At 40.1% G+C, this 24849-nt stretch overlaps 2 protein-coding genes and 3 long non-coding RNA genes across 5 annotated transcripts; 3 read left to right on the forward strand and 2 right to left on the reverse strand.

Moving 5' to 3' along the window:
- Positions 1-5928: 5928 nt before the first annotated feature.
- LOC110675954 lies at positions 5929-6760 on the reverse strand. The gene is made up of 2 exons (XR_002499947.1): positions 6396-6760; positions 5929-6077 (listed from the first exon to the last, which is right to left on the reverse strand). It is a non-coding gene; the product is annotated as an uncharacterized LOC110675954 (long non-coding RNA).
- A 2969-nt stretch (positions 6761-9729) lies between these two features.
- On the forward strand, positions 9730-10740 carry LOC110675129. Its single transcript, XM_021839512.1, has one exon. It carries the CDS (start codon positions 9730-9732, stop codon positions 10738-10740), a length of 1011 nt encoding a protein of 336 aa, XP_021695204.1.
- Positions 10741-10863: 123 nt separating this feature from the next.
- On the forward strand, positions 10864-11582 carry LOC110675953. Its single transcript, XR_002499946.1, has 2 exons — positions 10864-11195; positions 11265-11582. It is a non-coding gene; the product is annotated as an uncharacterized LOC110675953 (long non-coding RNA).
- Positions 11583-12056: 474 nt separating this feature from the next.
- On the forward strand, positions 12057-12578 carry LOC5565528 (E3 ubiquitin-protein ligase RNF4). The gene has a single exon (XM_001649862.2). It carries the CDS (start codon positions 12057-12059, stop codon positions 12576-12578), a length of 522 nt encoding a protein of 173 aa, XP_001649912.2.
- Positions 12579-24056: 11478 nt separating this feature from the next.
- LOC110675952 lies at positions 24057-24729 on the reverse strand. The gene is made up of 3 exons (XR_002499945.1): positions 24318-24729; positions 24183-24258; positions 24057-24117 (listed from the first exon to the last, which is right to left on the reverse strand). It is a non-coding gene; the product is annotated as an uncharacterized LOC110675952 (long non-coding RNA).
- Between the last annotated feature and the right edge of the window lie 120 nt (positions 24730-24849).

A 24849-nucleotide genomic window follows, 5' to 3' on the forward strand; every position in this document is an offset into this window, starting at 1 on the left:
AACGAGATACACAAAACTGTATTTTGGTCTTTTTGCCAAATTATGTTTTAGGCTTACGCTGGATTGGATCAGCATTCGCTCAGCTGCCAGTTCTCTTTTCATGTTATCAGCGTATTGAGTGCATGTAGGGAAATGATATTCAGCATCATGATCTTATTGTATCAATCCGATTGAGATCCATGGTCGATGAAGCATATACATATGCTTCACGGCAGCAACACGAGCAACGTGCATGCGCGACTTGCGCACATATATTTGCAGAGCAATCATTCACCGAAGAGCGGAGAAGCTGTATGTATTTGTTTGGCATTGGTTTCCTACAACACAATCGACGGCGCCGTCATCGTCATCATTTCCCACCGCTATTTCTTGTTTGCGCCGACGGCTGGTGCCGAATGCAACACAGTCGTCACCACCCGAATAAAAAATACAATACAAAAACAATATAACGTATTGTAACAGTACCATTCAATATATTGGAAATACAATACAGTATATGTAAAATGACAATACAATTACAGTACAATATATTGTTTTGAACAGTTCACTGTATGGTATATGAGATTTTTGCAATATAATGTATGAGTGGTTAAGTATCGTAACAATACAAATATAGATATTTTCTCATACAAACATTTTGAAAATACAATACGATATAATGTTCATGTATTGTCTTGATTTGCAATTCGTGTATTGTTGTACAATACAAAAACAATTCAACGAACTGTATCATGGTTGCATTCGTCGTTACAACTAATGTCAAGTGACTTCTAAAAAACTACTTATTTTTACTTTTTGAATATTTTTCACCCAACATTTCTTGCTTTCTGAACTTGTTTTGTTTATTTCTTTCAGCAAAGCTACATAGAAAAAAGCAACAGTTGTTTTACGCGAAAATAGGAATTTGACCAAAATTGTAAGGTATAAAACCAATTAAAAACCATACAATGTTTTGTTACAATATATTATACTGTTTTTGAATTGTATATCCAAACAAGAATAATATTGCTTCGACATTCAATTACAATACGCTGTATTGTATCCAATACGTGATATTGTACATTAATGGTTTATTCCATTCACTGAATGATACGTTTTTATCCGGGCACCCGTCGTGGATAACTCACACACGAACAAGTGTGGGCGAAACCAGCATTGAAATGGGGGGGAATATATTGAGAGAGAAACAGCGAGAAAGCAAAAAGTCCCAAATACAGCTCAACGTTTCCCCTCCTTCTGTTGTTACATAGGACACATAGACGGAGGGGAAAAAGTAACGGCGTGGCATTGAATGAATCAAATTGTTGTTGTTCGTGAGAGACTTTAACCCGAAGGTCATTCGTCCCTTCTTCAAATGAATCAAAACAAAGCACAGCTGGTGCCTGCGATTATCACACCGCAACAAAATGAGCAGTTCAACTTGAATGTTGAAGCAGTTCAACGCACGTGGATACAAAATAAAATAAAACATGCTTGTTGTGTGCTCAAATCAAAATGTCCGATGTTACTATAACTGAAACAAAATGACCGAAATGAATGTCCAATGTAACAATTCTCGCGAAACATTACTAAAGGACCTATGTACAAATGAGAGATTCCCAAGTAACCATGGAGCATTATATAATTGCATATATAATGCAGCTGCATTGCCGTAAGCCTACCATTAAAGTAGTTTAAAAGTGGAAAAGGACACTTTTACAGTTAAATTAATGCAAAAAGAACGATAAAGCAATGAAGCTACTTGTAAAGTAATATTAATGCAGCAGTACAATTTATAAAGTGATGTTAGTGCATTGATACATTTGTAATGTAGGGTTAAAGCTTTATTGCTTGACAGCTCTTGAAATTTGTTGAATAGAAGCAATGTTGCATCAATGGTGTTGATATGCAGTAGAATACGTGCAATGTTATAATGCTTGTGGTTACTTGGGTTCTCTTCTCTCTCGTTCTCTTTCGATTATAACAGTGGAATACTAAAGATTTTGGGAAGTTTTTCACTATAGATCGAAAGTCAATTTCCTTGACTAGCGTTTCATACAACAAACGCAACAAAAGAGGTTAATGTGACACAGTTATTAATGAAAGAGAAAGTAAACAAAGAGAGCCTCTCAATGTTAGATAGGTCCTTTAGTAATGTTCCGCGAGAATTGTTGAAACAGAACAACCTATGTGATTTATCCTATGTACATATTTTTGGTCAAAACGTCCTATCTGATGTTTTTATTGGTTTCAGTGTAATTTCCAAATAAATTGACGAAATTTCATTTCATACGTTGAACTCTATTACACTGCTTCCCTCTACAAGCAACACAGTGGGGAAAAATTGTTTCATTTTGATACAGTTTCAAAATATATTTTCACAACCTTCAAGCTCGATTTACTCGAAATGTGTGAATTGTTAGATAGGCCGTTTTGAAAAGTTACGCGAGATTTCTTCTACACTGAAACAAGCGTTGCAGTAATGAGAACCATGAACGTGTTTTTAAATTTACTATTCCAACCACGATTGAGCTATCATGAACGCTTTTTATTTGCGTTTTGTTCTCTCTCAATCCAACCGCGTCGATAGCCGAGCGGCTAGCGTTCGCGCTTGACAATCGCCAGATCCTCGGTTCGATTCTGGTCTGCTGCAAGTTTTTAACCATGATATAGTAATTTTTACTGTACAAATGGTGCCATGGTAAAATTGAATGCACAAAATATTCTAAATAAATGCAAATTTAGTCTGCACAAATCAAGTGGCATTGTGTATTCAATTTAACCCTCTGATATAGTATTTTCAACCGCAACGCTGTTCTCAGTGTATGAAAATGACAGGCCCGTGTTAGCACCGGTCCTCCTTCTTCTTCTTTCTGGCATTAACGTCCCCACTGGGACAGAGCCTGCTTCTCAGCTTAGTGTTCTTATGAGCACTTCCACAGTTATTAACTGAGAGCTTACTGTGCCAATGACCATTGTTGCATGTGTATATCGTGTGGCAGGTACGAAGATACTCTTATGCCCTGGGAAGTCGAGAAAATTTCCAATCCGAAAAGATCCTCGACCGGTGGGATTCGAACCCACGACCCTCAGCTTGGTCTTGCTGAATAGCTGCGCGTTTACCGCTACGGCTATCTGGGCCCCATTCCACCGATGTAAACAAATGCATAGACGGATCTGTCACATGAAAAGGCTTATTGACGCCTTGCAGAAATCGTTCCACCTTTCATAAGGCAAAGCTTTGAACACAGAGAAACAGACGTAACACTTAAGCGAAGTATGCACTTCAAAAGAAAAGTAATCGCCTATCTCGATGCGTGGGAAATTTCTTGCAAGAAATGCTCAAGAAAAGCATTTTTCTTTGATCGCAGTACGCAGTTGAAAAGAAATGTCAATTCAAATGGAGCTCACTGTACGAAATTTCTTGACCATATCTTGGGCAGAAATTTTTACTTTTCTTGAGCGGAACAGCATACTTAGCTTTAGAACAAATTGCGATCAAATTCATAGTCGCGAAAACATATACGCCCAATGCTAAAAACACTGCAGTGCAGTGGCCGATGGACCAACAGGTGGCGGTAGTGTGTAAACGTCAAACACGAACAAAAACGACGCGAGCGCTGCGGGTGGTCGATTGACCACCTACCAGATATTCGAATCGATCGTTAAAAAGTTGGTCGATGGACAGCGATGAGAGTGTGACGTCTGTTTGTCTGTGCTTTGAATTTCAACTCGATTTAGTGGTTCCTATATGTATTTCGATTGCCCATCTACCTGAGTGAAGTTGTGCAAAAGGATAGGACAAGAAACGATCTAGGAATGATTCCGCTATAAGCCATTTCATGAGACGTTTCGAAACAGCAGATCGTCACAACGGCGTCTATTGACAGGAGACCTGGGATTTTGTTAAAATCCAGCGTGACTTTCAACCACGTCTCATCTTACCAAACGAAGACATGGAGCAAATTTCAAAAAAGGGGTCATTCAAAAATGACGCCCATCATTTTGGGGAGGGGGGAGGGGTCTATGGAAGTGTGACAGTACGTGTAATAAGTATTGGAAAAAGCGTGACAGAGGAGGGGGTCTAGAAATCCCGAAAAACGATGAAAGTTATATTTGAATCGTCCCAAAGAGGTCTAAAAATGTTCGTTCCCGGTTAACCATATTTATCTTTCAATTTCTTCACATTCCTTTATATCGAGCTTCAAAGACACTCATATAACAAATCGATAGCGATCGTCATCGATTCATAAAAAATAACTGCGCGTAAAGTATCCTCTTTGAATAGCTGTGCTTAATTTTGAGTGAACTCAAAATTTACCCCATTAAACATTTGACAGTTCAACAGCCGACTAAATCGACAAAAAATCGGTCGATTGTTGCATCGACGCTTATGGAAGTTTAACACAGCGATCAACTGACTAATCGCCAGATTAAATTAGGTGACCGACGAAATCTGGTGTTTAGTAGGACAGCTTGCTCGGATTTTACTTAAAATACCGATTTATCCACCTATTAAGTAGGATTACGTCGGCCCACCCGATTAAATCGGGTGATATTCGATTGATCCCTGTGTTAATCTTCCATAAGCGTCGGTGCAACAATCGACCGATTTTTCAACCAATAGGCCTAATCACAAGACGTTTCAAATCAGCTGATCGGGAAGCTCGTTGACAGTTCTTCTATGGAGATGACAGTCCCGTGTTAGCACCGGTCCACCACCGGTGTAAACAAATGCATAGACGGACCTGTCACATAAAAAGGCCTATTTAGTCGGCTGTAGAACTGTCAAATATTTAATGGGGTACACTCAGAAACGCGGGAAGTCACAAAATGACTAAATTTTAGTAATTTATGACTATTTTCTATCTGCCTCTCTTTTACCCTGCAGGGAATAGGGTCCTAAAATGTTCAATGAAATCTTGTTTTTATTTTATAACACGAAAGTACATGTTACTGCAACTGACTGACACTTGAGATCATGTTTGACGTTCGCTTAGTCGTCAAAAATACCACAGGGGTTTTAGTTTTTACACTGGGGTTGTTCCTATCTGACATTTCGGCAGGGACACGGAAAACAAAATATACCCAAAATTTGAGTTTAAACCAAGGGGTGTGCTAAAATTCATAAAAAACATAAAAAATGTTTTTTTGTACTTAAACAAATGAAAAACATTAAAAAATTGAGTAAACATGTGTTTTTGGCCTAAACTTAAGCGTTTGGCACTAAAATTAGGACAGGGCTTTAGGACCCTATTTTATTCCTATTTGTCAATTCACCCTGGTTGAAGCATCGCTAAGCTTCAACCCAGTAGAAATGACAGTTAGTGTGAAAATTCACAGCAGAATGAAAGAGAGGCAGATAGAAAATAGTCATTAATGCATAAACTTTAGTAATTTTGACTATTTTTATTTCTCAGTGTAGGTTAAAAAATTTCTCCTTGTACCAGGCAATAGGCCTTCTCATGTGACAGGTCCGTCTATGCATTTGTTTACATCGGTGGAGGACCGGTGCATACACGAGGCTGTCATTTCCATAGAAGAACTGTCAAAGAGCTTCCCGATCAGCTGTTTTGGAACGTCATGTGAATAGGCCTACACGCTAACTCGGAAATACCCATTAATGGGTAATTTCGTACCCATTTCCAACTAAAGTGGTTTAACTCATTAAAAGAGTAAAGTCGATTTACTCATTACACGGTAGTTTGCGTTTACCCTTTAATGGGTAAAAATTCACCCATTTCCGCTAGAAGTGCCTCTCCACATTTAATGAGTAAACACGGTTTACTCTTTAACGGGTAAAAGCGGTTTCTGTCAATGGATGGGTATTTTTTTACCCGTTGTAGAGGAGTCGAATGTTCTACAAAATGGGTAAAAAAATACCCTTTTTTTGCAAAAATATTTAGCTGGGCGTTTCAATATAATATAAGGAAATTTGGTCATGTGAAGTAAATTTATGGATTCTAAACATTTATTTGTGCCGCTTTTATTTAATCAAATTCAATCATTAACACTTGCTTTAATACATTGCTTTGCAAAAGACATATGCAGCATTCACAGCATCCAGCTTAGGTTCGTCCATTTTTTCGGTTGAAGATCTGAAAAATGAAAGAAATTTAAAGTACAATTGTAATATTTTCATATGAATTGTTTTTCTTTAAGGGGACACGGGAGACCGTGTTATTTTTCCTATCTTTTGTCTCACTCTAACAATAATCATCAAAACTTTGTGGAAGCAAATCTCGAGTTTTAGTGAACCGATGAAGATGAAAATTTATCGGGTTGTGCACTACACATATAGAATCATACTGATACATTTTTGCATCGATATATGGAGTGGTTCTTGTGATTTGCTTCTTGAAATGGATAGGGTGATATGATGACGTCCCGTGCGGCCTTAACAGTATTATACTTACTTGTGGGAACTTGACGTCCTGGAAAATGATATTATTACTATTAACTCTAATTAAATGGCTTTTTCCGTCAGCTGATGATGGTCGCGCAAAATTGTTTTATTTTTCGTTTCCAACAAATTTTTCACCCATTAATGAGTAAAATTTTACCCGTTTTTACTCTGAATGCGAGTTAAAAGAATGAGTATATTGTTACCCTTTCCATGATTACAAAATTCCCCCATTTCATGACAGAAATGATTGCTATTCGATAATGGGTATTTTTTTACCCATTAAAGGGTATTCGCAAACCACCGTGTAAAGAGTATTCGCTTTAAACTTCAGATAATGGGTATTTTTCACTCTTGGTCCCTAACATGAAAATGGGTAATTAAACCTCATTATTTTATGAGCGATGCTGTAGATTGAGGTTATAAATAACAATACAAAATAGGAAAATCAGAAATAAAAGACATATTTTGCAACGTATAATATGGATTTCCCATTATCATGCAATTTATTCAATCGATAAATTTGTTCCGCCGACGTCTCGGCCGAAGTTTCCTAACAAATTAAACATCTCTGCATCTAGGCGACCATCCATCACGGGAATCGCTGCAGCGGGCAAAAACCTTGAAGGGGCAAATTATCGTCGTCGTCATCCAAAAATCTGCAACGAGATAAATATTTGTTCAAATCATTAGATTTAGTGCACAGTGACTTGTCTACTAACGTTACTTACATGTTGAGAAGTTCACAAATCTCATTAGTTTTCACTTCACTTTGAACGATAACAAATTGAAATTGAAAAAATGGCGCTTTTGCTTTGCGAACAAGCATGTGTACTATTTACCCATTATTGCTACCAGTTAGGATACTTCATAATGAGGCTAAAGTACCCTTTTTTATGTCATTGGAAAATACTCTTTTTTTGACAACTCCATACTGACGATAAAAATGGGTACAAGAAACCCATTTAATGAGTACTTTTATGTTAGCGTGTATGGACATGCCCTATATCAACTGCAGCGATTTGCAGTAGACAGGATGTCCCGGGCCCGATCTATCTGACAAGCCAATCGAGCCCTCTGTCACCATAGAAGATGGTGTCTCCATCATGTTGATAGCCTGCCTTGTACAGACTTTTTCCCGTGTATAGTGAAAAGGCTTATTTTGTGTTAATTGCACATAATTTTGGGTGGATTAAGTTAAGCGTGTATAGTGCAAAACAAAACCGAAGAAACCCAACCTCCCCTATAACAACAAGAACTTCCAAACTTTTGAAAACTGGGGAGGTTGTTCCAAAAAACGCAACAATAAAATACATCTGGGTGTGAGACGCACAGACGCGCAGAAAAATTCAAGTGAAAAGTGAAAATTGGGGCTTTTTTTTCAACTTTGGAGAAAGAAGAAAGTGATACAGTGGGCAGAATTACGCCGATGGTGGATGAAGTTACGAGGAAGTGGAAATTCAAGAGAAATCCTGAAATAGTGAAAAGAAGCTTCAGATCTTATTGCAAATGGCGCCGGCCAATTGAATAGGGAACAAAAGAAGAAAAGAAGAAGAAAAGTGTTTACCCGAAGAAAAATATAGAATAATAAACCGGCGGAAGAGCCAAAATAAATACCTAGTTTAGTATTAAGTTCAGGAAAGAGAAAGAAAAGCAAATACAAAATAAAGTGTAGTTATAAGTTTTGGAAGAAAAAAAAAGAAAATCTGAATAGAAAACCAAACTAGTGTTAACGAGCAGAAAAAAAATAAAATGTTGAAGAGGGGGTTGCGCTCTGGCAGTAGCCAGCAAAATTCGGCAGCAGCCGGAAACCAGCTCGCGAGTAAAACGGGAGCCACTCGCAAACCCAGCACGTCAACGAGAAACAAGGATGCGAATTTCCAAACGCTTTCGGAAGTAGCTTTCCTCGAGCCCCACGATTACGATAAGGAAACACCCAACCATCCGATCGCAATCGGGAAGATCCTGGCGCAGGAAGGTTTCATGAAACAAAAGGACATCACCAAGTTGGGAAGATGGCGATACAAAATTCACCTGGAAAGGAAGGAGCACTACCCACAACTGGAGAAAATCGAGTTCGAGAAGTACAACTTGCGTATTTTTGCACCGTCTTCAGCAACGGAAACAATCTGCTTCGTGAAAGGGGTACCAAAAGCTTATGATGAGGAGGAAATACTGAAGAGCCTTACAGCAAGCGCGCCGATAGTCAAAGTCGAAAGAATCATGCGAAAGGTACAACGAGAGACGGGAGAGGAGCTGGAGCCTACGAACAATGTGAAGGTAACCGTGAAGGGTGGAAAGGTGCCCGACTCCGTCAAGATGTACGACTGCCCAGTGAGAGCTATATGTGTTCCCTGTCAAACAGTGTCAGAAATGCTGGAGGTTCGGGCACACACAGAAATTCTGTAGAGGAAGGATTCGATGCCGGACATGCGCAGAGGAGCACCCCCAAGGAACCACCTGCGCGAAAGACAGCAAATGTGCTAACTGCGGAGGGAGGCACCAAGCCAGCGACAAACTCTGCAAGGAGAGAATACGCAGGGAAAGAATCCTCAGCACAATGAGAACGGAGAAGCTCACGTACGCCGAAGCTGAGTCGCATTTCCATAAGTCAGGCAACCGCTTCGACATCCTGAACATCGAATCAGATGAGGAATTCCCGGAGCTAGCTGAAGAAGCAAGACGAGTTGCAAGAGCAGGAGCAGGCCGCCCTGTCAACAGAGCCCATCGAAGCAAAACGAGCAACCCAAGGAGTGTCCGCAACGACTGGGAAGACTTGCAGCCGACAGCCGAGAACGAGATGCAGGGCTGTGACGTCATCGTTGTCGAAACGGTACTCACAAGGCTGCGACAAGACCTAATTAAACTACTTAGGTTAAGGACATGGCTGAAACCGTTAATTGAGCTGAGAGACGAAATCGCCAAACGATCACAAGGAGGAGGAGGCAACGAACTAGATACGGACCAATTGATAGTGTACATCTTTGGAAAAATCACCGAAATAATCGAGCAGATCCCGAGACTCCCATCGGAGGAGCAAAGAATAGAAGAAGCGAATGGAAATGGCTAATAAAATTGCGATAATACAACACAACATACAAAGTATTAGACCATCGCAAACCAAAGAAGAACTGTACACGTGTTTAACGGAAAACAATGTCGAAGTAGCTCTGCTCCAAGAAATTTGGCTAAAAGAAAATGAGGAGTTCAGAATGAAAAACTATAGACTGGAATCGAAAAGAAGACCTGAGGGGTATGGAGGAGTAGGAATACTCGTGAAACAAGGAACAGAAACGAAAAGTTTAAGTCTGCCGCACTTTTCCATCTTGGAAGCAGTAGGAGTTAAAATGACCGGCGGTGGAAGAAGCCACATAACCTTAATCTCGGCCTACCTTCCAGCAAGCAATAGCAAGCACGTCACGGAGGATTTGAAAAACCTTTTTCAGTGGGTGGAGCAACTTGAAGGCGAAATCATTCTAGGAGCGGATCTGAATGCCCATCACGATAGTTGGAGCCCGGAGTTTCCAGAATGCCCAAGAGGAAAACTCATCAGTCAAATCACCATGGACTCGAAAATGATCCTGCTAAACGACGGAAGCCCTACAATGTGTCTGGCACCAGGTAACCGCCGGTCAGCGATTGACCTAACATGGGTAACAGAAGGTTTAGCAAGAAAAGCGAAGTGGGAAGTACTAGACGAGGAATTCGGAAGTGCGCATCTCACGATCCGGATAGGCATAGGGGACGAGATCCCGCTCATCGAGAAGACCTCAAAACGGGTCAACCAGGATAGGGTGATTAAATCACTCAACGAAATGAGGCCACAATACATCTACAATCCGGAGGAGATGCAGGAAATCTTCGAGGAAACTCTTGAAAAGGCATCTTACATAGTTAAGAACAAAAAGGGAAATTACCTCAAAAGATGGTGGAACAACGAGTTGGCACTCCTGTACAATGGCAAAAGAGAGGCGCTAAGAAGATACAACCGAAACAAGACGCAAAACAACTATGTAGATCTACAAAAACGAAGAGCCATGTTCAAAAAAGAATTCCGGAAGACCAAACGAGCGTACATTAAGGATCTATCGGAAAAAATTGACGAGACTACTCCTCCAAAACAAGTTTGGAACATCGTTAAGGGAATAGACACCAACCTGAATGGGAATCACAGGAAATCAACGGAGCTAAGCTACGAGAAAGGAGCTGAATTCATGAATTACTACTTCGGCAACAAACTGTCTCCGGTGAGCTGTCCAAAGGTCGAAACAGAGAGGAATCTAGAGGGCTTTGAAATTGCGTTAAAAGAGGATGAAATCCTTAGGAACCTGAAGAAGAAGAAGAAGAAGAACTTATGATTTCTATTATTTCTGAGTGAATGCTCATCATACAGAGCAATCGCTGTTCCATCTTTCGTTTTGCTCCCGTCAGTGAAAATCTTGATGTGATTTGTGTAGTGTGTGTTCGTGACATGTACACTCAGAAATAATAGAAATCATAAGCGGTTTAAAACTCATACATTTTTGTCATACTTAAAGAATACACTAGGCTCAGTTTAAGTGGTATACATTTTTGGTATAATAAACTAAACTAAGCTGGACTTCCACAAAACTATTTTTATGAGTGTATTTTAGCGACCGCAGATGTTCACAAAAACAAAAATGTCGGTGAAGACGGCTTGACTCGCGAAATTCGTTTCATTAATTTGTCTACTATTCGATTAACTATCATTAGAAAATTCTCAAAAGTGGACTGCTTTTCATTAGAAATTGCGAATCAATCGAATGGCGAATGGCTAGGAACTGTTTAGTAGGTAAGAAATGTAATACAAGTTTAAATTCCCTTCATCTCAGTTTAATTTTTCTTCCTTCATTTATTTCAGAAAAGCTCGAAAACACCGAGTGTCTGCACGTGCAAAACGGAAACAGCGTCATGAAGTACTACTTCAATGCAGAAAACACGGTCCAGAAAGCAGAAACATGAGAAGAATCCATCATTTCGGATCTGGATGCTATTGAATATTTGCAGGATAATTAAATACGAGCGGCTCGGAAGTTTTGTGAACGGCAGACTACGCAGAATCAAAATTTTAGTTATCTGAAATAAGGCATGGGTCTTAATGTTAAGTGCAAACTACTGATTTCATTTCCATGTGTTTTAAAGATAATAAAATAAAAACGGGGAGTTTGATTTTTTTCAATGTTTTCCTCTTTGTTTATATTTGTAGCAACGTCGGGGAATTCGGTAGCATGCTATAAAAAGCATTGATGCGGTGGAGTTATACTAGCGTCAGTTTATGCTCAGGATAAATAAGCCTGTATAGTCTGCACCTATACGGGGCTTAGACCCAACCAGGCAAATAGGCCTTTTCATGTGACAGATCCGTCTATGCATTTGTTTACATCGGTGGAGGACCGGTGCTAACACGGGCCTGTCATTTTCATAGAAGAACTGTCAAAGTGCTTCCCGATCAGCTGATTTGAGACGTCATGTGAATAGGCCTATAGCGATTTAGAGTGGCTTTTAAACTATATAGTTTAGATATTTTTCAGAGTGTCAGGCGAGATGGGCCAACCCTGGCCTTAGCCTGTCACATCAGTGACACACGCAAAGGAAAGAAAAAAAAAACTGTTGTTCAGTGTTTTGCTCGTCAAGTTTGTTGATTAATTTTACTATGGATAACAGCGTGGAAAATTTCGAGGATTTAACCGGGGATACGGATCCGGATCCGGATGACACCATGGTCAATGTAATCGAGCGAGCGGAAGCTCTCCTAGCATCGTTGCCCGTGCGGAAAGCAGCGAAGAAACCAGCCGCAAAGAGAAGAGCCACCGGAACCAAAAAAGAACCTTCAGCCGCCAGCATCAACATGCCGGGTCCGTCCACCAGAGTGCAACGAATTCCTTCGGACGATTCCGACTGCGTTATTGTCGTTCCTGATTCGGAGGAATCGAAACCTCCGACAAAAACGTCCGCTGTTTCAGAGGTGCCATCGTCAGCGCCGGCGTCTGCTTCCGAGGGCATTTCCTGTCCCATATGCTTCGATCCCGTCTTCCAGGGACCGGCAGCGTCGACCATCTGCGGACATCTTTACTGCCACGAATGCATCACCGTGGAGATCAAAGTGCGCCCGAAATGTCCGATGTGTTCGCGACCACTTCAGGAAGCGGACATTATTCAACTGTTCCGTAACTGATGCTTCCTGGTTGATTTGGATTATGATTTTATTAAATGTAATTGGTGAATGTTTCTCTCAATAAAATTAGTGAATTGGTATGTTAAAGAAAACCGATTCCATCAGTTCCATTCCTTGGTCGGCTTCTTGTGAAACAGATTGATGTAATTTCATAATAATTTTACTTGAAATTCTTTCTTTTTTTAATTTTGTAATTTGAACTTTATTATAAACGATAACCTGTTAGTTGAACTTTACATCGGGTTTCTTTTAAGAATACTTCGATGGATTCCTCCAGATAATTTCTTATTAACCATAAAATTAGGTAAAAAATACTGCAAGTATGTATGTTGTCATTGTTTCAGAGTTTTTATTTAAAATTACTTCAAGAACTTCTAGAAAATTTTCTAAATAATTCATCGGAAGATAACTCCTGAAATTTCTTAAGGGGTCAAGAAAATCCCTTGAATGTAAAAAATCATAAAATGTGGATAGAAGATATATTTTCAAAAATCTATTAAAATTTTAAAAGACTTTAAAATAGGGTGCAGAGCTACTTGGGCACTTCTATGATTCACTTTGGCCTGGGGGTTTTTTCTCAGCAGAATTGTCTGAAACTTTGCAATAAGATATACTAGTGGTGAACTCGCCAAGGGCGAAAAGCCACTCTAATAAAGATAAATAATAATAATAATTTGCAATAAGAAGCATTCCGATATGACGCATATTGAGGCCAAATTTGAGCTCAGTAACTTTCAAAAAACCTCACCGCCGAAGTGAATCAAAAGTGCCAAGAATAGGATCCGACACCATACCTTAAAATTCCTAAAGCTAAACATCCAATCCTTGCGATTGTTGGCAACGAGCCTTGTATCTGTCGATCGAGTCAACAAGGCGCTCATCAAGTGTTTATATCTCAGCCAGAGGATGTTCTTATTCCCGGAGGACTGTTAAGGATCATCCGAAGGAATTTATTCTGGGTCCTTTGGAGCCTAAGATGGTGGCTTTTGGCGCAGCTCTCTCAGATTGGTACACCATATTCAATGACCGGAAGTTTGTAAATAGCAAGCTTGTTCTTCGGAGACAAGGTTGAATTTCGGTTGGTCAGTGGGTATACTGCCCATAAACGCATGTCAGTCCCCTGTTTGCTTGGATTCCTATTCACATGGGACAATTATGCGTTTATGGGCAGTATAGTGCTTTGAGCAAGATGTTGCATTTGATGACCGTTTTGTCAACCTATTCTCTTAAGAGACAATATGCTGGCTTTCTAACGTTTAACTAAGGTAGTCAGCCACATCAGACCATTCCACCGTTAATCCACCAAGGGTGAATTTACGTTCTTCGCCGCGTTGATACAGATCTTCCAGCTGTTCAAGTAATCTGACAAGACATTCAGGCCTCTCTGGAGTCGAGATGTTAACGCTCTGATGTATCTACCGCTGTAGACGACTGAGGTATCGTCAGCGAACAGCGATAGAGAGCCGCCTTCAGGGAGCTGAGCAGAGTGTCTACTCGTTTACTGAAATGAAATTCCCTGATATTTCCAGGGTTTTTCCAAGTCTTAAGAAATAATCCCAGGTTCAAGAAAAACTCTTAAATACTAATGATTATCGAATTATTAATTTTGAATGAATTTGAATTCATTTCTAACAGTAGGTGGCTTTAAAACACTTAAACAAAAAAAAAAACAAAGATTTCTTTAGTTCTTTTAGTGATTATTTCCCAAAAAATTCCACCTACAATTTCATTTTAGAAACCTCAAGAATACAATATGGATTTTTTGAAGGAGAACCACAGAAAACACATCAGAGATTTCATTAAAAATTACTCTAAAGATTCTCCAACAAAGTCTTAAGTCGTGCAGACTTTTATGCAATGATTCTTCCATCGCTTCCTTTTGGGCACTCTAAAAAATACCCGTTTAGAACATCTAAAAAATAGTATATTTTCCAGAAAGCACCTCTGGGTCTTTCTTAGAATTCCCTACAACATTGTTTTTCAGGATATCTTTAACATTTCAACTTGAAATTTCTCTATGGATACTTTCTGGATGTACCCTAGAGATTCCTTCTAAGATTTCCTAAGGAATTACTCCAGTAATTCATTGAAATATTTCCCAAGTAAGTCTTCGAATATTTTTTTCAGGCATTTTTAAAAGAATATCTCCAAAAGAAATTTCATGAAAAATTTTCAGACATTATTAAAAGATTAAAAGAAGAAAACCTCAAGTAAACTCTGATGAAGCTTGTTTAAGGTTTAAAGTACATAACGCTTGATGAACAAGTTGTTAAGATATTGCGAACAAAAATCAATCGAATAGCTTATCCCGTAAGATTTTTTGAATTCTACTTCCTTGAATAATCGGAAGGAATTCCCAAAGAAGTTTGTGTAAGAATGATCGGAGTAATTATTGGAAAATTTGCAGTGGTGTTGACTGGTGTGTAACCTTGAATAAACTTTAGAAGATTCCATTTTTTCCATTTTTTATTCGAGAAATTCATTGGAAAACGTTTGGATGAAATGCTGAAGAAACTTCTAGAAAAACATCTATAGGAGCATTATGATAAATCGACGATCGAGTTTATTGGGAAATCCTTCCTTTCTAATAGATTTCCTCGAATAACCCCTCGAGAAACTGTAGGAGCGATTCCTGGAAGTAGCCATGAATGAACTCTAAAGGAATTAACATGATAAAGCGTAGAAATTCTTGTGGGGTTTCTTGGTAAAATATCCAAGCGAATTTCTTCAAAACTGTGGAGCAAATCTTTGTGGGTTTTCTCGAATAAATTTTTGTAAGGTACCGCGGGGCAAGTGGGTAAATGGGGTAAGTGAAAACAATTGATATATTTTACTGAATATGTGAATTAACATTTTAAACTCATGCGTAAACCTTTGAGGCCATTGAGAACATAAGCCATTTTACGAGACGTTCGATTGACGTTTTCCGGCGGGCCGCTCATTGTTGTTGTTCAAAAAACTAGCATGATATCTGAATGGCGCTGGTCACATTTTTGTTGGCGATGACGTCCCCGTCTCTTTCAGCGCATGTTTCTACCTGGCTTACATGTATTATGTTACCTGTAAATGAAAAATACCTTCCCTGCTTGCTGATTTCAATTTTACATGCGAAAATTAAAAACTTTGTTTCATTGCCACCAGCGCCATTGTTGAATAAGCTCCTTCCAAATGTAACGCTAGAAGAAACGTAAATACATCGGCCCGCCAGAAACTTTCAAAGCTGGTAAACAAACGGAAACCATATGATTCGAAACGTCTCATAAAATGGCTTATTACGATAGGTAAGAGCATCTTTAACGGGGGCGACTATTCCGGTGAGTAAAATGATCACCCACAGAGCTGTCATTTTAGTTTAGTCACTCATTCTCACACCGGTCGCTACTATATTTAGTGACTCGTTTCCGTACCGGTCGTTGCCTTTTGGGTCAACATATTGGGTTGTGAAAATAATGGTGATCATTTCAGGTTGGGAATTTTTGGAACTCTACTGGAATATCTATTATATTGTGGTGCGGAATCATTATAATTCAATCGGAAATACTTGTGAATCTGACTACAATCCTTGGGATTCCGGTATTTCAACCGGAATTCTTGGTATTTCAACCGGAATCCTTAGGATTCCAACCAGATTCCAACTGGAATCCTCGGGATTCCGACTGAAATCCTCTGGATTCCGACTGGAATCCTCTGGATTCCGACTGGAATCCTCTGGATTCCGACTGGAATCCTTTGGATTCCGACTGGAATCCTTTGGATTCCAACTGGAATCCTCGGGATTCCGACTGAAATCCTCTGGATTCCGACTGGAATCCTCGGGATTCCGACTGGAATCCTCTGGATTCCGACTGGAATCCTCTGGATTCCGACTGGAATCCTTTGGATTCCGACTGGAATCCTTTGGATTCCGACTGGAATCCTTTGGATTCCGACTGGAATCCTTTGGATTCCGACTGGAATCCTTTGGATTCCGACTGGAATCCTTTGGATTCCGACTGGAATCCTCTGGATTCCGACTGGAATCCTCTGGATTCCGACTGGAATCCTCTGGATTCCGACTGGAATCCTCTGGATTCCGACTGGAATCCTCTGGATTCCGACTGGAATCCTCTGGATTCCGACTGGAATCCTCTGGATTCCGACTGGAATCCTCTGGATTCCGACTGGAATCCTCTGGATTCCGACTGGAATCCTCTGGATTCCGACTGGAATCCTCTGGATTCCGACTGGAATCCTCTGGATTCCGACTGGAATCCTCTGGATTCCGACTGGAATCCTCTGGATTCCGACTGGAATCCTCTGGATTCCGACTGGAATCCTCTGGATTCCGACTGGAATCCTCTGGATTCCGACTGGAATCCTCTGGATTCCGACTGGAATCCTCTGGATTCCGACTGGAATCCTCTGGATTCCGACTGGAATCCTCTGGATTCCGACTGGAATCCTCTGGATTCCGACTGGAATCCTCTGGATTCCGACTGGAATCCTCTGGATTCCGACTGGAATCCTCTGGATTCCGACTGGAATCCTCTGGATTCCGACTGGAATCCTCTGGATTCCGACTGGAATCCTCTGGATTCCGACTGGAATCCTCTGGATTCCGACTGGAATCCTCTGGATTCCGACTGGAATCCTCTGGATTCCGACTGGAATCCTGGGGATTCCGACTGGAATCCTGGGGATTCCGACTGGAATCCTGGGGATTCCGACTGGAATCCTGGGGATTCCGACTGGAATCCTGGGGATTCCGACTGGAATCCTGGGGATTCCGACTGGAATCCTGGGGATTCCGACTGGAATCCTGGGGATTCCGACTGGAATCCTGGGGATTCCGACTGGAATCCTGGGGATTCCGACTGGAATCCTGGGGATTCCGACTGGAATCCTGGGGATTCCGACTGGAATCCTGGGGATTCCGACTGGAATCCTGGGGATTCCGACTGGAATCCTGGGGATTCCGACTGGAATCCTGGGGATTCCGACTGGAATCCTGGGGATTTTGTGGATCCTTTTCTTGAAATTCCAGTCAGAGTCTCAAGGATTCTGGTTGGAATCCTAGGGATTCCGGTTATTCCGACCAGAACCCTGAAGATTCCAACCGGAATCTTGAGGATTCCAACCGGAATCCTGAGGATTCCAACTGGAATCTCGAGGATTCCAACTGGAATCTCGAGGATTCCAACTGGGATCTCGAGGATTCCGACTGGAATTCTTGGGATTCCGACGTGAATCCTTGGGATTTTTTGGATCCTTTTCTTGAAATTCCAGTCAGAGTCCCAAGGATTCCGGTTGGAATCCCAAGGATTCCGGTTGGAATCCCAAGGATTCCGGTTGGAATCCCAAGGATTCCGGTTGGAATCCCAAGGGATTACGAGTATTCCAGTCGGAATCCAGAGTATTCCAGTCAGAATCCCGAGGATTCCAGTCGGAATCCAGAGGATTCCAGTCGGAATCCAGAGGATTCCAGTCGGAATCCAGAGGATTCCAGTCGGAATCCAGAGGATTCCAGTCGGAATCCAGAGGATTCCAGTCGGAATCCAGAGGATTCCAGTCGGAATCCAGAGGATTCCAGTCGGAATCCAGAGGATTCCAGTCGGAATCCAGAGGATTCCAGTCGGAATCCAGAGGATTCCAGTCGGAATCCAGAGGATTCCAGTCGGAATCCAGAGGATTCCAGTCGGAATCCAGAGGATTCCAGTCGGAATCCAGAGGATTCCAGTCGGAATCCAGAGGATTCCAGTCGGAATCCAGAGGATTCCAGTCGGAATCCAGAGGATTCCAGTCGGAATCCAGAGGATTCCAGTCGGAATCCAGAGGATTCCAGTCGGAATCCAGAGGATTCCAGTCGGAATCCAGAGGATTCCAGTCGGAATCCAGAGGATTCCAGTTGAAATCTGGTTGGAATCCTAAGGATTCCGGTTGAAATACCAAGAATTCCGGTTTGAATCCCAAGAATTCCGGTTTGAATCTCAAGGGATCCCGAGTATTCCAGTCGGAATCCCGAGTATTCCAGTCAGAATCCCGAGGATTCCAGTCGGAATCCAGAGGATTCCAGTCGGAATCCAGAGGATTCCAGTCGGAATCCAGAGGATTCCAGTCGGAATCCAGAGGATTCCAGTCGGAATCCAGAGGATTCCAGTCGGAATCCAGAGGATTCCAGTCGGAATCCAGAGGATTCCAGTCGGAATCCAGAGGATTCCAGTCGGAATCCAGAGGATTCCAGTCGGAATCCAGAGGATTCCAGTCGGAATCCAGAGGATTCCAGTCGGAATCCAGAGGATTCCAGTCGGAATCCAGAGGATTCCAGTCGGAATCCAGAGGATTCCAGTCGGAATCCAGAGGATTCCAGTCGGAATCCAGAGGATTCCAGTCGGAATCCAGAGGATTCCAGTCGGAATCCAGAGGATTCCAGTCGGAATCCAGAGGATTCCAGTCGGAATCCAGAGGATTCCAGTCGGAATCCAGAGGATTCCAGACGGAATCCAGAGGATTCCAGTCGGAATCCTGAGGATTCCAGTCGGAATCCTGAGGATTCCAGTCGGAATCCAGAGGATTCCAGTCGGAATCCAGAGGATTCCAGTCGGAATCCAGAGGATTCCAGTCGGAATCCAGAGGATTCCAGTCGGAATCCAGAGGATTCCAGTCGGAATCCAGAGGATTCCAGACGGAATCCAGAGGATTCCAGTCGGAATCCAGAGGATTCCAGTCGGAATCCAGAGGATTCCAGTCGGAATCCAGAGGATTCCAGTCGGAATCCAGAGGATTCCAGTCGGAATCCAGAGGATTCCAGTCGGAATCCAGAGGATTCCAGTTGAAATCTGGTTGGAATCCTAAGGATTCCGGTTGAAATACCAAGAATTCCGGTTTGAATCCCAAGAATTCCGGTTTGAATCTCAAGGATTCCAGTTGGAATCTCAAGGATTCCGGCTGGAATCCCAAAGATTCAAGGTGAAATCCTGAAAGACAAATTCTTTCGAGAAATCGAATATTTCAAAAATTTCTCCCGGATTTCCAATATTTACATCAGATTCCTAGTATTCTTATCAAAATCTTGAAATTTTACCAGAATTCCTAAAATTTCATAATTTCCACTTTATGCGCATCATAATTTCAAAATTTCCACCAGAATCTGAGCACTCCCACTGTATGCTTAAATTAAATCGAATAGCAGCGCTACTATCGCGCAACTAAATTTGCTCACCCGATGCTTACCGAAAGCAGCGCTGTCTTTTTGCTTCCCCGGTTAGTAGCGCCCGGTACGGATCAGCGTAATGGTGCTGCGCAATGTAATTTAGTTTAGTCGCGCACCGTTAAAGTTGCTCTAAGAGATTTCTGAGATTTTTCAGCCATTATTGCATAATAGAGCTAAAAAGAGTTAACCTGTCAACTGTTACTCCGTAACAAGTTGGCGGCGTACAATCTTATTTTAATATTTTCAGTGGAAAAAAGTTGCGGAAAATAATTTCCTGTACCACTTCTTAGTTGTCCTCTGTGACAGTTTCAAACTGCAATAAAAAAATTTAGAATTAATTCGACGTAGATCTAAAAATAACTAAATTTAAACACCGTCAATTTTCTTATCAGGTGGGGCAAGTGAAAAGTTTATCATTAGAGATTGAATTTGTGTTTTCTCTTTAAGTAGCCATAAATAAACATGGTTCGCAATTATCATAGAAAAACATAACGTGCTGATAATTCAAGAAACGCTACACTGACAACAGCATTGCGGTAAAAAATACCATGTTGGTGGTTTAAATTAAATGCGCTGCACCACTTGATTTGTGCAGACTACGTTACTCATTCATCTCAAACGGAAAGTGTGGTCTTTTTTACCATGTCGACGATATTTGAGCCATCAGTCAAAATTACCATGCTGCATGGTAATCTTGACAACAATTCATAGTCATTTATTTTACCATGCGATGCGTTTAAAAGGACAGCTATCGTACAGTAAATTTGAGTATTCTTTATATTTATTCCAACCCATCAAAAAAACTACTATCCAATTCCATCAATCGTAATTATTTATTGAAGAATAAATTCTCTGATAATGTATTGTGTTTTCTAGTCCATTAAAAACAGGATTTTTGGATTTCAAAAACGGCGATCGTAGTGGAGTCTTGCAGAGGACTTTATGTCCGTATTTGCCTTCATTGCACAGTGGGAGTTGTGTTTGATCCTTCGACCTTGATGCTTGCTCCTGCGGGGGCCGGCGATGAGGACAGGATCAAACATGTCGCGCGTCGGTCGAGTGAAAGTGAAAAAGTGGCGTGATCGCTTAGTTGTGTTTGATCCTTCGACCTTAATGCTTGTTCCTGCGGGGGCCGGCGATGAGGGCAGGATCAAACATGTCGCGCATCGGTCGAGTAAAGTGAAAAAGTGCCGCGTTCGATAAGTTCTTTTTGATCTTTCGACGTTGACGCTTGCTCCTTGGAAGTGCGTCAAGAAAGCCCGAGCAGTCGTCAGTTGTTTTCCCTCTCGGGTCGCGCGCCTATTTTCTCTGTGTGTTTTTATATAGCCGAGCAAACGAGTGAAGCTGAAAGTGGATTGTTGCTGCTCAAGGATGACGGATCAATTGGTGAGCTCGTTTCATGCTACTATATCTAATCTATAAAATATGTATGATTGCACCTTTAATATTTTTTCAACAAACTATGAAATGTTCGTCACTGTGAGTGTCGACATAAACTCTGATTCATAAATTATTTACGTCAAATTTGTTTTATTCAAAACACTTTTTTCCTTTTACTTTTATTTTTGTAATTAAAAAAAAACTTTGAATGGTTCGACACTACGAGCACAGACAAACAGACGTAACACTCAGAACAAATCTCGATCAAAATCATAGTCACAAGGGCATGTACGCCCAATGCTAAAATCGATGTGTTTGGCCGACAGGCCAACAGATGGCGGTAGCGTGTAAACGTCAAACACGAACGAAAACGATGCGAGCGCTGCGGATGGCGGATTGGCCACCCACCATATTTTTAAATCGACCGTTAAAAAGATGGTCGATGGACAATGATGAGAGTGTGACGTCTGTTTGTCTGTGCTACGAGTGTAGACTTGCGAAAGGTTAGGTTCACTTTATTCAACAAACTTTGATAGGTTCGTCACCTCAAGTGTCGGCATAATTTTTCTCTACATAGATATTGTTCACATCAAATAGAAAATTTTATATTTACATATAAGCATATTTATAGCTCACAAATAATTATTTATCATGGTCTAATCGCTTATCGAAGTGAATCCTGTGACCCAACGATCCTCCCCATTAACAAACATCCCTCCCAGTAACCTTTGTGGAGATGCAGAGGCAAACACGGTCTCCAAATAGCAAAGGTTACACACTAACATTCCTTCCCCCAATCCCACCTGACTGCAAGGACGTGGCCGGCGCCGTTATTGACCATGAATAAGTAGAGGCACTGAATTATGCACACTGAAGAAGATTTTGGCCAATCCCAGCCGATCTTCTAGTTGATTCTTTGTGCATTTTCACTGACCTCGGTCAATCACGGAATAGCAACCATTGATATGTGTAGTCAGTCTAAGCTAAGCTAAGCTAAGCTAAGTATTTGCCTTCATTGCACAGTGGTCCAGGAATCAGTTTTACGCGGAAAGATGCATTTTGAGCTTTAGAATGAAACATTAGACAAAAACGGTCTTCTACAAAGTTGTTTGTATTAGTTAAGCCCTTTGTTTGGTTTTATTAAAAATTAGGGTGGACCACATTTTCATGAAAATTGTGTAACTAACTTTCTTATTTGTAGAAATTATATTATACATGCTTCAGCAAAGTTGTAGACCATTCAATTTCAAGCAACTTTGCCAAAAAAAGTTTTTTTGTATCTCTTAAATTGACCGATTTAGAGCTTTTTTCCTACGGTGACATAGGGTGGTCCGAACAAAAATGGTTTTCTGGCTCTAGAGTTTTCAATTCAAATTTCTCATCAAAGTAGTCTATGAAACACTTTTAGAGCTTTGAAAAATGCGTAATTTGGTGAGTGAAGAAACTCGCTATCTCCTTCCGTTTAGGAGTTATTGTTGTTTTTCTCTCAAAAACATGCCTACTTTGATTGTAAATATCTCTGATTGGGGCAAACATAAAAAATATCTTTTAACGGCATTCAAAAGACAAAATAAAATTGTATATTATATCAAAAAATTACAGATGTGTTATTTTTGTAACTCAAATAAAATGCCTTGAAAAACAAAGGACTTTCAGCAGAAAAACTTTAATAACTTTTGAACTAAAATAGATATTATCAATATTTTTGCATGAAAATTTGCGATTTGTTAAGTTCTTAAAGTCGTTCATAGACCGCTTTGACGAGAAAGCTGAAATAAAAAAGATAGGGCTCTAAAACTATTTTGAAGATTTTCATAGTATGTATTTCTTTATTATTTTGCATTTTGAGCATGAAAATGAAATTTTAGACAAAAATGATCTTCTACAAAATTGTTTCTAAAAATGTAAGCTTACATACTGTGTCATTTGAAACTAGGGTGGTCCACAATATCACGCATATCATATAATCAAATTTTTTATTTGCAAAAATACTGGTATATGCTCTAAGGCAAAGCGGTAGAACTTGAAATTTTGATCAACTTTGCCAAAAAAAGTTTTTATGTAGCTCAAAATTTGACCAATCTAGGGCATTTTTTCCTAATAATCGCAGGGTGGTCCAACAAAAATAAGTTTTTCAACTCTAGTTTCTTCAATATTATTTTCTCGTCAAAGTCGTCTATGAACGACTTTTAGAACTTAACAAAACGCAAATTTTCATGCAAAAAGATTGTTGATATCTATTTTAGTTCAAAAGTTATTAAAGTTTTTGCGATAAAAAATATTTGACTTTCAAGACGTTTTATTAGAGTTACAAAAATAACACATCTGTAATTTTTTGATATAATATACAATTTTATTTTGTCTTTTGAACGCCGTCAAAAGATATTTTTTATGTTTGCCCCAATCAGAGATATTCACAATCAAAGTAGGCATGTTTTTGAGAGAAAAACAACAATAACTCCTAAACGGAAGGAGATAGCGAGTTTCTTCACTCACCAAATTACGCATTTTTCAAAGCTCTAAAAGTGTTTCATAGACTACTTTGATGAGAAATTTGAATTGAAAACTCTAGAGCCAGAAAACCAGTTTTGTTCGGACCACCCTATGTCACCGTAGGAAAAAAGCTCTAAATCGGTCAATTTAAGAGATACAAAAAAACTTTTTTTGGCAAAGTTGCTTGAAATTGAATGGTCTACAACTTTGCTGAAGCATGTATAATATAGTTTCTACAAATAAGAAAGTTAGTTACACCATTTTCATGAAAATGTGGTCCACCCTAATTTTCAATAAAACCAAACAAAGGGCTTAACTAATACAAACAACTTTGTAGAAGTCCGTTTTTGTCTAATGTTTCATTCTAAAGCTCAAAATGCATCTTTCCGCGTAAAACTGATTCCTGGACCATAGTGCATTGATCTCTGATGGAACATGGCGGCACATGCAGAATCTGCTCACCATCGCTCAAATTTTCTATAAAACATGTGCATGGTTAATATCGCATTAATTAATAAAACGATCAATAATGGAATACTCACCAATAAAAGTAGAATGAAGTAGTCTTAAATTATATTTTGGATCACTTATTTGGGTCTGGAAATTGCACGATGCAATCTGCAAAATGAAAATAAATTGCTGAGCGAATTGTTGTATATTTTGTGAATATTTCTTACCAATTCTGGAAATTCTGGATTAATAGCAGCATGGGTAGAATAGTTACTATAAAAACATTGCTTAATATTACGTCCAAAACACAAAACAAAAGTCTTTTATATCCGCGCTGATGTTAATCCTTCACAAGTTGACGGAGAAAAACATCCAAGTTGGAGGGGTCATTATTACTACGTTTTGTTGTTAAAATTACCATGCACATAGTAAAAATGACAACATTGTTCATTAAAAATTACCGATCTTGTATTTATCTTCAATGCAGTGCAACAGTGCTCTTGACTTCTCATGATAGTAAAATTTATCGATTGATGGCATAGTAATTTTAACAATATTGCAGTATTTGTAAAGACAAACACGTTAAATTTTAACATAATCCTGAATAGTAATTTTAAGAACTATCCACTTATCCACGAGCGGGAATGGCGTCTTGTGGGTGCTGCTTGATGGTGGGTGGGATTCAAAATTTGACGTTTGTTGGAGGTCGTCAAAGCAAGTGCACCTACCAGCGAAAATTTTATCTTTGCTGAGTTTGAT

Source organism: Aedes aegypti, chromosome 2, assembly GCF_002204515.2.
Source record: "Aedes aegypti strain LVP_AGWG chromosome 2, AaegL5.0 Primary Assembly, whole genome shotgun sequence".
NCBI classification, from domain to species: domain Eukaryota; kingdom Metazoa; phylum Arthropoda; class Insecta; order Diptera; family Culicidae; genus Aedes; species Aedes aegypti.